A 12168-nucleotide genomic window follows, 5' to 3' on the forward strand; every position below is an offset into this window, starting at 1 on the left:
CCTTAGGAATGTGACCTACACAATCACTTGATGAGGTTTTGCATGTGATCGTTTTCCCTATTGTGACGATATCGTTTTAACTGATTTTTCTGTTGCACTTAGTTTATGCGATGTTGTTGTGCCTTTCACTCTATAATTAGATTTTGTATGAAATTTGACTAATTAATCAACTATGGTCAATTTCAACCCAACACATTCAAATGAGTCTTTTGATGGCATCTCTTTATTGTTTATATGTAATCATTCATATTTAGTTTTTACAGATTTGTCACACCATATAAAGAAATGCACTGGATTTTTTTAAATTGCTATTTGTAAAATCTCAGTTTAGTTTTATTCATGGATGATTTGTCAATAACCCTTTAACAAACTTAATTGAGTTGGGGCAAATATCATATTAAGGAAAAACTTTTCATCACTTTATGTATTATGTGATGAAATTAAGAGGTTTAGCGACAAAAAATTTCATCACCATAGATCTTACTTACCTTATTTGTTATAGTGATGATTTGTTCTTCTGGTGTTTCCCCCTAATTTCCCAGCAGATTATCCATGTAATCCAATGAAGGCTATGAATTGACTATGTTAGTCCAAGCAAAGGCACATATATGCTGCAAGAAGAGTAAATTGAAGATTTCAGCTGGAAATATCATATTACTAGTTCCATTTTTCTTTTCTTTTTTTGGTACCATTGAAATTTTTTTTTAAAGGTACAAAAACTCCAAATTTCAAACCCCTTCCCCCTTACCCCTCTTTGACTCTTTCTCCACAAGCAAATACGCACAAATAATAATAAGGGAAACTTTGACCCTTCACACGTGCATGTATGCACGATGCATGGCACACAGCATACACTTATATATATAACGATGCGTGCAAAAGTACTTGTGCGTAGAAGAGTACCAACATTACATACCTTTATTGCAAAGCAGGACAGGCAAATTTTCAAAAAAAAAATTTACTGGTTTTTGTCTCTTGAGTTTTGTCCTGCAGCTGCTGGACTTCTTGGAGTTGATGGCAGGTAACATGTGCAAACATATACTTGTTGTTTCTTTGTTTTGTACCCATGTTGAGCCCGGGCATCCAAAGTAACTCTGCCAAACTGCTTATCTGGCTTTTTTTTATTTTTTTTATTTTTTTATTTTTTTTTTTAAATTCCTAGAGGCACTTGAGGCTTGAGCAGCCCAAACCATACGAATCACGGTACGTAATCGCAATTAGATTTATTATAATCTCACTTAGATAAATTATATGCTACGTTTTCTCATAAAGAAAAAGAAAGTTGCAAGCTCTAAGATAGTTCAAAATGGCAGCACAACATCGTTTCAACAAGTCACTATCCATAGCCTTCGAATCATGAATCCATTCTTTAAATGGATCTTATAAAGAAAATAATATAGCCATAACCATAAATGAGTAGTACTGGAATATTTAAAATTATTTGACAGCATTTCATAATCATTTCCCAATTTTATGGTAAAGAAGACATTTAAAATGCTATAATAAAACAAAAGGGCAAAAGTTGCTTGAGGTATTTCATTTCCAACTACAGCCCACATGTTATCCGTCAAACTTATTTGGCAAAAGTTTCCTCAATCATTTCATGAGGGTTTTCTGACCTCAACAGTTGCACAAGTTATATAAGGATTTTTTTTGGTTCAAAAGTCCTATGTTCTTTGTCTTAGTAATAACTACTATTAGTGCATAAAGTCACACTAATTCAAAACGAAACAGATATGGATTGTCTGCTAAAGTCATTTAAACTACGAAAAAGTTCTAGCTGAGATTGAAATCTCAATACAATTAAAGGGTAGCAGAAAAAAGAAAGGATGCAGCTTGAAGAAGTTGCCTGTCTTTGCTGTGAAACGGAAACTCCAATGAGTTTGAGCTTAAGGAGTCAAAACATGACGCATCCCAAAAAAAAAAAAACTGAATTCGATCAGGAGAAAGATGCCTCGCAATGGAACAAGTACGAGTCCCTGTAATTAAACAGCCCAAAATTAATAACTTTGATTGTTTCTGCAGAGGTAGAAAAATTCTCTAATCAAACAAAATTATGACTAGCATGATCACAACAATTTTTAAAAATTGTTTCGGTTTGATAGTAATTCAAAACACTTGGACTAGCACTATTCGACTGATCAATTCATTCTGAATCGAAAAGGCTTTAATTGGATAGAGGGAAAAATCGCTATCTCTTGAAAAAAAAAAATTAAAGAAAGGAAATTTATTTTTTAAGAAAAAAAAAAACCAACATCAACTTCTAGATCAGTGACATTGTGTTGGCCTTCTAGCTAGGATTGTGCATCTAGTCTTAAATAGTGTAATCTTGCTGATATATATATATATATATATAAACAAATTAATTTCCTGTAATTTTTGGTCTCCAGAGCTAATGTATTGTAAAAACAATTTGACTATTGTTTTATGATAGGGCGCATAAATTTAATGTAAATCTCATGTGAGGCTCGCATAAGCAAATAATTCAAGTTTATGCAATTTCGACACTAGAATACTATAGAAGATATGGTTATAATAATAAGATATTTCATGCATAAAAGAGATGCTCATGACCTAAATGTTTGCCTTATTTATGATGGTAGTCCAACTAGTAATATAGCTACGAGTAATAACAAAGTAGTCATTGTAATTTATTGCTATGCTTCAAATAAAAAGGAATCACATATCATTCTATACATAGTTTCGATTATTATTAAATCTTGTTCTCAGAATGCTTCTTTTTAGTTATGGTGGTGAAAAGTATCGCAATCAGGGGTCTGATAAGCCAGTGGGGTTGCATCACGGTACGTAAGAATATGAAAACTAAGATTTTCGAAATTTGATAGATAAGTATTACGTAGGGCATTCATGCGGGCCATATGTCCATTACAAACTCACATGAGTTGTATTGGATTTCAAAGTATTACATTAATTAAGCACCCAAAAAATAATTCAAATCAACATTGTGCGGTAGACTTTAAAATACTAGTAAAAGAAATTAAGTGAACCCATGTCCAATATATTATTCCCAAATTATTTATTTATTTATTTATTAAGTATTCCCTAATTATAAGAGTCGATTAGTTTCTTTGATATTATTATAATTCCCAAGAATAATCTAGCATGAGTGTTTGATATATTGGTCCAAGGTCGAATCTTTGTCGGTCATCTTATTAATTCACATGATCCTTTATATATATATATATATATATATACACTACCCAATAATATGAGATATCCGAGAATCTTGCGTGTTAGAAACGCAGGATTTTTTTATATATTTAATAATTTCCCGGCTAGGATTTATATTCTTGAAAATTTAGAAACAAACTTCGCAAGTGTGTTCAAAAAAAATTTGTGAACCTAAATTTTCTTTTAGAATTAATAGATTTGGATTATATATGCAAATACAAAATGGCAGGTATATCATGCCTAAAGTATAGAAGATATTTGTCTGGGTCTGGGCATCTCAATTCCCAAGCTCGTGACTCTGCCAGCCCAATATTTTTTTTATAAAAAATAAAAATAAATACCACAAGACAAGAAAAGAAACAAAGTACTTCAAGTCATGAATTTCCCCTATGCAATGCAATGCTGTGTCAGAACTCAGAAGACTGCCAAAGAAAAAAAAAAATTAAAAGGAAAAATAATAATAATCCAAAACCCTGTGGGGGTATAGTATAGACAGTACTAAAACATTGATAAAGACACATTTACCAAAGAAATCGAATTCAACATATACTTTATTAATTTTAATAATAATACGTCACTAATTTTTACGTACCTGTGTACTTTCTTCATCTTTTTCCTCACTGAAAATTCCCTCCACCTCCAAAAGATTGGCTTGACGGCGCCGTATTTCTGTCTGAGTCCAAGGAGCTCATATCAAGGCCATGTTGTTGTTGTTGCTGCTGCTGCTGCTGCCGCTGTTGATGTTGTTGCTGGTCTCTTTGTGAAACTCCGCTCATGCTTCTCACTATTTGTCCAACCCCAAGAAAGTCCCTTGTTAACCTATCAGACCCAGATCCTCCACCACCACCACTCAGATTTTGATTTGGCTTATTATTGGGTTCCAGATCCATGAGTTCTAAGTTGGTCCTATTTGTATCATATGTACCAAACTTGCTTCCAAAAATGGAGGAGTTTCCACTAGTAAAGGAGTTCATTAGGTCTTGGAAGTGGTTCTCATTATTCTCTCCAAACATGCTGCTTAAGCCTCCTGGTACAACTTGTCTTTCAGATTTGGAGGAAGAGCTTCCAAAAGATCTTAGCAGAGAGGAACTAGTGTTGTTATTGCTTGAAGTTGAACCCATTTGAGCAGCCTTTTGAAGCAGTGCAGTTGCTGACATATGAGGCATAGCAGTGTTGCTTTGAACTGAGGTAGTATACAGAGAAGGGACACCAGAAGTGATTTGATCAGCCATCATGTTATTGGAAAAAAGATTAGACCCTTCACTGCCTCCACCACTGCCATTTTCATTGTTGAAATGATTAGGCATTAGCATAGCTGAAGATGGAAGGCTGGAGTTGTTGTTGTTGGCATTGCCACTGCTATTAGAGCTTGTATTGGACATGAAGCCAAGGTTGAAGAGATTGGTTCCTGCTGGAGGAGGGTTACTGGTTGTGCTGTTTTGAAGATCAGAAAATGGCATTAGTCCATGAAATGATTTCTCTGACATTAACCCTTGTTGAGATTGGTGTTCTTGATGATAGTTTTGGCTTGAATCTTGCATGAACATAGCCGAAGAAGGCATCGGATGCGGTGGTCGGAAAGAAGAACCAATCCCGGGTGGAAGGAGATGATCGAATTGGCCGGGACGGCCACTGCCGAGTCGTAACATATCGTTGGATTGGTTGTTTTGGTCTTGCATTGAGGAAATTTGAGGACCCACTTGAGATAATCCCAACCCCATGTTGCTATTTCCGTATAAGTGACTCCCAATTGTACTGCCCATGTTGGGAGGTTGTCTTGCACTTTCCTGAGCCAATGCATCACAAAAGGCCCTATGAGTGATGAAACTATCACGCCTGCACCAATTAGTGTCAAAAAAGAATCGATTAGGTCATGAGTGAAAGGTGGTAAAAAGTACACATTGTAAAAGGGAAGGTCTTTAAAACTTTGAAGCTAGTAGATGTCATGCCTGCTTGATTGGGAATCAACTTACAAGATATGGAAGATATATTTTCAAAAGGTATATTTGTATGATTGAGTCAAAGTAAAATTTGATAACAACTTAAAGTTCATATTATGGGCATCCCATGAAAATATTGATAAAATTAAGGAAGTCACCAACCATTTATAAACTTTGAAAACTTTGTCAAATATTTCAGCCAAACTTTTCAGTTTACATAGGATGTCCTATAACCACCTCCGACAAATGAACATCATCAACGACCAAGCCACTATATACGGTTGCAATTATTAGCCAAAAAATGTGAGTGAAAAAGAAAAATATTTTGGATTTAAACCATAAAATGATAATAAATAAATACTAAACAGTGAAGTTTCTTATCCAATAAATAGAAAAATATCAGAAGTTTATATGAGATGGAAAAATATTATTTACATTAATATTCAATAAGAAAAAAATTAAAAAGATGGAGAAGTGATTATTAACAATGCAATTAGGTAAAGAAGAATAATCTTAAGAACCAGGCAAGAAGTTCAACTAAATTTTCTAAGGAAAACGTACAGGAGTATAATTAAGACGGGTAGGTGAGAGAATTTCACTAAAACTTGAAAAATGATTAATCAATCAACCAAGAACTACCATTTCAAGAACTGTGTTCAATAAATGCAACAAGAGAATGTATTCAACATTGTGAAAAGTGCTCGATCAAGAAACCATTTGAGGAATTGTGCTTAATTAATGCAAAACCGTGAAATGTATGCGTTTTCCCCACTAGAGAATTATTCTGAAATAATCAGAAATTTTCATATTTAAATCATAATTTAATAGAATTCTCAGCCTCATGGGACTGCAATTCTATATACTGTAAGAGACCACAGCTTCAAAGCTGCAAGAATAGTAGTGAAGAAAAGGCATCTGAATATATCAGTTACGAGATAGAGAGAGAAAGAGAGATAGAGAGAGAGTTTGTTAGGTCGTAACGTTATCATGAAAAGGAATACCTGCAAGAACACAGTACTGATCACAACTAGCCAACCCATAAAAGAACAAACCTGGTAACAATAGTTACAATACCATCACCCTCTACATGGCATAGCAACACGTGAATAGTAAAAGGTAAATGTCTAAAAAAAATTGGCGGTGTTTCCTAGGTGAAATATATATATATATATATTTTTTTATTTTTTTGGTTTTGGTTTTGGTTTCTGATACTCTCTTCGACCATGGCAGTTTCCAGAGATAATTCACGTGGGAGTGTGTTTTCTGCTATTTCTCCTCCACCGTACCAATGAAAATTGAAGAATTTTGACCAAGAAAATAGTGTGTCCGTGCGTGTTTGTCACTGCAACTGAGTGAGTGTGTGAATATAGAGAGAGAGAGAGAGTCATAGATGATAGAACCAATTACAAGAAACTGAACCCCAAAACAAAAAGAAAGCATCAAAACTTTTTCATCAGCTGTCACTCGAAGGAATCTAAAGCTCAAAACCAAAGAAACCAAGGCTATGGTAGCAGTAATTACATCAATATATGAAGCAAAACAAGGGGATTATGCAGTAATAAATTAACGGTTACCTAGAGAAGAGAGTGCCACAGTCACATCTGTATTCTCTAGTGCCACAGGTTTTGGAATGGGCTTTCCAATCAGACTGCACAGCATACCTCTTGGAACACTTCTCACACTTCCATTTCTTCTCACCGTGCTTACGAGAGTAGTGTTTTTTGATCCCAGTGAGGTCTCCCAGAGCCCTTGAAGGGTCATGGTGAACACATGTGGGCTCGGGGCACAGATAAACCTTGCGTTTTGGTTCTTTTGTTGTCTTCTGCTTTAGCTTCCAAGGTAGGTTGTGTCCTCTTCTGTGAAGCTGTAGGTTTTGCTCCCTTTGGAACCCTTTGTTGCATACCTCACATATGAACCTGTTTGTTGCCATTAGGGTCTTGGGAGATAGTGCTATCACCTCCGCATCTGGATCTGTTATGAAAAATGCCAAACAACTTATTATTAGAATAATTCTAAATTATTAATTACAACCACATAAACAAAAACAAACACACACACAAAATTTTGAACACTTCCACAGAGCAAATATATACTACCCATTTCTCAATTCTATTAAAGGGTTTCAAAATTAGCTAGGGTAAATTCATTCCCATATTCAAAAAAAAAAAAAAAAATTTCTCTTTTAAATAGGTAACAAAGTTTTGGAAGAAGTTAAAGCTGTGGTGGAGCTAGAATTTTGTAGAAAATATAGTTACAAGAAAAAAATGAATTTTTAGTTATATTATTAGATAGATCTTAATTTGATAAAATTGTTGGATACTTGCTTGGTGTTCCAGGTTGATTTCTCTTTTTCTTCTGAGGTGGTGGTGCAGCTTGAACTGCAGATGATGTTGGTGCAGTACTGGAATGCTGTTGCTTCATCTGGCTTTGATCTTCTTCTCGAATATTTGCAAAGAAAGGTACCGATGAAGAAGAAGCCGCCATCCTGGACTCCTTCAAGTTCTTCTTTTGCTATCACTTTCTGGCTGCTACTTCCTTTTCCTCCTCACTAAGCAATCTGAATTTTGTGAAACCAAAATCCCACATGCAATTTGAGTCCTTTTTGAGGAATCTTATCTCGAAGACTTCAAATATGCGATTTTCAACTATTGGGTATTGATTAGAGAGAAACCTAGAGAAGATACCATATAAAGGAAAGCAAAGATGAAGAGAAAGAAAAGGGAATCAACCTCCATGGCCACTTGGTGCTTCACCTCTCTTCCTATTTCTCTCTTTGTTTTAAATGAAAAATCTCCTTTTTTTTTTTTGAGTTGGTGATGTTATACTATGGTTCTTCTTTGATTTGGTGTCAAGCTAGTACACTAACACATATACACTATTTTTTTTTTCCCTTTTTTTTTAATAAATATTTTCTTGATTATTTTCTTTTTATTTTTTAATTTTTTTTCCAAAATTTGCTAATTCTTCCCAGCCATAAATAAAAATTACACAATTAAAATTAATTGTAAGAGAGGGTAAGGCCTACAAGTCGGTGGACCCAATCCTTAGCCACATAACGACATATTTTGGTGCGTGAGAGCAGCTTGAACAGCTAAACTCTTTCTCTCTCTGTCTCTCTCTCTCATATTTCGTATCTTCTTACTCACATCAAGACAGACTTTCCTTCATCACCCTACCCCACTTGGCCTCAGTAAATTTTAAAAAAATGGGGATTTGGGGTTTTGAATAATGAAAAAAAAAAAAAAACACCTGAAGATTGATAGGGTGAGGACCTATAAGTTGAAGCAGTTGGCTAAAATTGAGCTAAATACAGTGTACTACTATTACCGTTTGGGACTGCTTTCGGGTCAGTGACATGTAAAAGGCAAAAAAAGCTTCAAGCACCTTTGTTGTCTTCAGCTACTCGGTTCGGTTCCATTGCATGCAATGGCTGGCGTCCCTCCTGGCAGTCACATCACAACACGAGAGGGTAGTTTTGTCATTTCACTCAAAATTTTGGAAAATCACAATCAAAGACCTAATGAGAGGACCTAATCCAACCACTATGGATAAACGCTTTTTTATTTTAATATAAATAAAGACAGTAATTCATACCATTTTACTATATGTTGAAGTGATATATATTAAAGTGGTTGATAATGAGTAATGGACGAGTCTTACGCACCATTTTTTATATAAATTTACACTTTTTTTTTCTATCACTTTAATGAATTATGAAAATGAGTGTAAAATTAGGTGTGTTTATAATAATGTTGTATTTTGTTTTGTTGGGTAAGAGTTATAACTATGGACAAATAACGTGACTATGAAATTGAGTCCCTATTAATACTTAGTAGAATCACAAGTGCTGTCATTTCCACGTATGGCAGGTGAATTTCAACCATGGAATCTATGGGAAAACAGTCACGTACATAACCAATAATAATATTATATAGTTTTATAAGTCTAATGTTAAGTCAGGGAAAATGATGGATTAAAGTGATATAACATACGCCAGTATGTGCATTTTCTTGAGTCCAAATTCTTGAGTGGGACAGATTTTATTTTGTTTTTATTTTTAATTTTTCTTTTGGGGTTTCCCCCTTGAAATGACAGTTTTTATTCCATGCCAGCTAAATTTTCTTTCCACAAAGAAGAACGTAGCTGCTAGCAGAGTTGTCATTCTTTGTAACAGTGACAGCTTAACTATAATTATGTTCCATTGTCAAGTATTGTTTTGATAATTGTTTGAGGGTTTAACTAATTGTGGGTAGATGGGATTTGTATCAGGACGCTAGCTGACTTTCTTCTCTCCTCCAAACATATACTCTAACTTCTTTTAAGGTGCTATAATACATCGGAGTTTCTGTCTGGATATGATGCCCAAAATGAATAGGACATACATTATCGATGGAATACTTGAGCTGTTTTTGACCTTTATATCAGATATAAAAAGAAACAGCAGAGAATAATAGGAGGGAAAAAAGTTTGTGGTATTGCAATCATAATCAATTTTCTTGTTCAAAAACTTAGTAACTTAAAAAAATAATAATATTAAAATTAAAATTTTGAGTTGTCTAAAATTCTCTCCAATATGTTCAAGCAATAAATATATGTGTGTGTATATATGTATATATTGAATAATATTCTAATGGACTCTATGCTCACTTTAGATTTCTTATACTTAACACCTAGTTTTACGGCACATTACTTGTATTGCACTCATATATCATATTTATAAATAAAAAAAAAAAATTGCATAGTTTATTGCATTAAATTCAATAGAATTATTCTTATATAAAAAATATATATTAAAAATTAATTTTTTTTTAGTTATTTGAAAAATTAAAACCAAAAGGCATAAAAAGAAAATTTGTTTTAATATTCAATCATAATAACGGTTTTTATTCTCGCTTACACCAAAACTTAATTTATCTATTGACAGGATAATAAATACTAATCATTAAGAAGAATATGTAAATATTCAAATTTTGTAGTATCTAAAACAAGCAATTAAAAAAACGAAAAGAAATCCATTTTTTTTTTTTTTTGGTTGTTGTTGTTTCCTTTTTATAGTTTTGTCATTTCAAAAATAAAGACTTGGCTTCTCTGAACAGAAACAAACGGGCCAGTAGATCACTTCCCCCAAAGTACAGATGCACCACCAAACACACTCACAGTCAAAAGTAAAACAGAAGACACATATGAGTGATGTCAAGCAAACTATAAAACTATGAAGCATTTATAACATCCGTCATTTCCGTTACAAAAAGAAAGAAAGAAAGAAATTGTCAAAAACCCATTTATGTATATCTATTGAAAATCAGAGTCATTTGCAGGAAAAGCTGGACTGTGGTGAGAGAGAGAGAGAGCGAGAGAGCGAGCATTAAGTGATGACAACACAACAGCGCTCTGTTGGTAACACGAGGACGATGCTTCTGTTAGAACATGGACACGCTAGCCTATTCAACATCGGCAGCACTTCCATTTTTAATTTTTTACACACACTGCCCTTCACTTCTCTCACAATTCCTCACCTCTATGTTTCTAACCAACAAACCATTGCCCATTTTCTCTTTTTTACGTTGTCACGCATTCATGGCAGTCAAACCGTTATAGGGTGTGTTATTAATTATAGACAACTAAGCTATATATGGAGACCCTAATTTCCGGACTCGGCTTGGGCCTTAGTGACCTATATTATATGTTTGCTTCTTGAAATATTGGTTGGGCTTAGACTTCTAAATGACACTTTTATAAGGGACCGGTTGGCTACTCTGCAGTTTCCGATAACTTATTTGTAGTGTTTATTTAAAGATATAATTTTAATAATAAAAAAAATTATGTAAAATGTGTAACAAATCCAAGTGGACACTAAATCCATCTCGTTTAATCTTACTAATTTTCCTTTTTAATTTTGAGTTAACATGTTTTTTTCTTTTTTGTGAAAGTTTATGTTTTTCTAAATATATTGAGAATGTAGAAGGAAGCATATGGAAATTCATTAGCAAGAGAGTTGGAAAGTGGGGCAAAATTATGGCAACTTCTGGGAAGCCTCACATATACGGTAGTACTTTTTTCTTGGGCGTGAATAATACTCTTATTGTACCGTCTTTTATACAAAATAAAATCAATTTTGATTTGGAATATACATACACGCACGGAGAGAATAGTACACCTAGAGACATGATTTCCTTTTTTATTTATTTTTTAGACATCTAGAGGCATAGATTCAATTTAACTCCATTAGTAAAATTCCTTATCATTAAATAAGTAATCTCAGTTAAATTATGTTTACACTCAAAATCAATAAGTGTCTTCACCTTACAATAAAGAGAAATAAATATAAAATATACACTACAAATTCAGATCATATTAAAATAATTAAAATAAATAAATAAAATTTGCAGATACTAGTGTGTTTAGAGATTTTTTTTTTATTTAATTGAAAGCTAATTTGTTAAAGTATTGTTGTATCTAAAAAAATGAATGTTTAAAGAGCTATATATAAGCAAATATGCTAAAAAATGCCAAACAGACACATCATTTCAACATAATCATCCTGCAAACTAAAGTTTCATCATCTCGATACAAATATTAAGCAAATTTCTAAGAGTGAGACTACAAATTCCATATTGCAAGACATAAATACCAACATTATAAAAATTCCATATTGCAGACATATTTGTAGCAATATTATGAAAATTCCTCAAGTGAGGCTACATCCATATTGCAAGATATATATATATATACACACACAGATTTAGCCTCATACCTTTATTTTTTTTAATCAAATTTTTGTGATGATTAAAAATACTTACATAATAAATATGTTGCCCCACACAACTTGAACTCACACCCTCCGCCAAGCATTATCTCAAGATTAATATAAGAGAAGTCAAAAACTGCAGATCTCATACATCACCTTATATATTTATTGCAAACATAACACATAGTGATGTTCTCGCATATTCATAAATATTTTAAACCTCTTAACACAGGTTTCACACTTTGATATATGGGAGTAGATAATATTATAGAATCTGCATACATCATT

At 33.3% G+C, this 12168-nt stretch overlaps 1 protein-coding gene across 2 annotated transcripts; it reads right to left on the reverse strand.

Annotated features, from left to right (window-relative positions):
• Window positions 1-1573: 1573 nt before the first annotated feature.
• On the reverse strand, window positions 1574-7616 carry LOC112030349 (protein indeterminate-domain 5, chloroplastic). 2 transcript variants are annotated; one of them, XM_024063035.2, is made up of 4 exons: window positions 7457-7616; window positions 6707-7103; window positions 3785-5028; window positions 1574-1979 (listed from the first exon to the last, which is right to left on the reverse strand). In XM_024063035.2, exons 1-3 carry the CDS (start codon window positions 7614-7616, stop codon window positions 3810-3812), a joined length of 1776 nt encoding a protein of 591 aa, XP_023918803.1. In that variant the 3' UTR covers window positions 1574-1979; window positions 3785-3809. The 2 variants fall into 2 exon arrangements, with proteins under 2 accessions (XP_023918803.1, XP_065615648.1); XM_065759576.1 differs by lacking the exon at window positions 1574-1979 and adding an exon at window positions 3369-3614.
• Between the last annotated feature and the right edge of the window lie 4552 nt (window positions 7617-12168).

The sequence above is a fragment of the Quercus suber genome, unplaced genomic scaffold (assembly GCF_002906115.3).
Source record: "Quercus suber isolate HL8 unplaced genomic scaffold, Cork oak 2.0 scaffold_333, whole genome shotgun sequence".
Taxonomy (NCBI): Eukaryota; Viridiplantae; Streptophyta; class Magnoliopsida; order Fagales; family Fagaceae; genus Quercus; species Quercus suber.

Excerpts from the sequence above, each read along its gene's own strand:
- LOC112030349 (XM_024063035.2), bottom strand. The coding sequence starts at position 7,616 with ATGGCGGCTTCTTCTTCATCGGTACCTTTCTTTGCAAATATTCGAGAA. Across the intron at positions 7,104-7,456 it reads AAATCAACCTGGAACACCAA|ATCCAGATGCGGAGGTGATA; the intron begins GCAAGTATCCAA and ends TTTTCATAACAG. Across the intron at positions 5,029-6,706 it reads TGTGGCACTCTCTTCTCTAG|GCGTGATAGTTTCATCACTC; the intron begins GTAACCGTTAAT and ends TAATTGGTGCAG.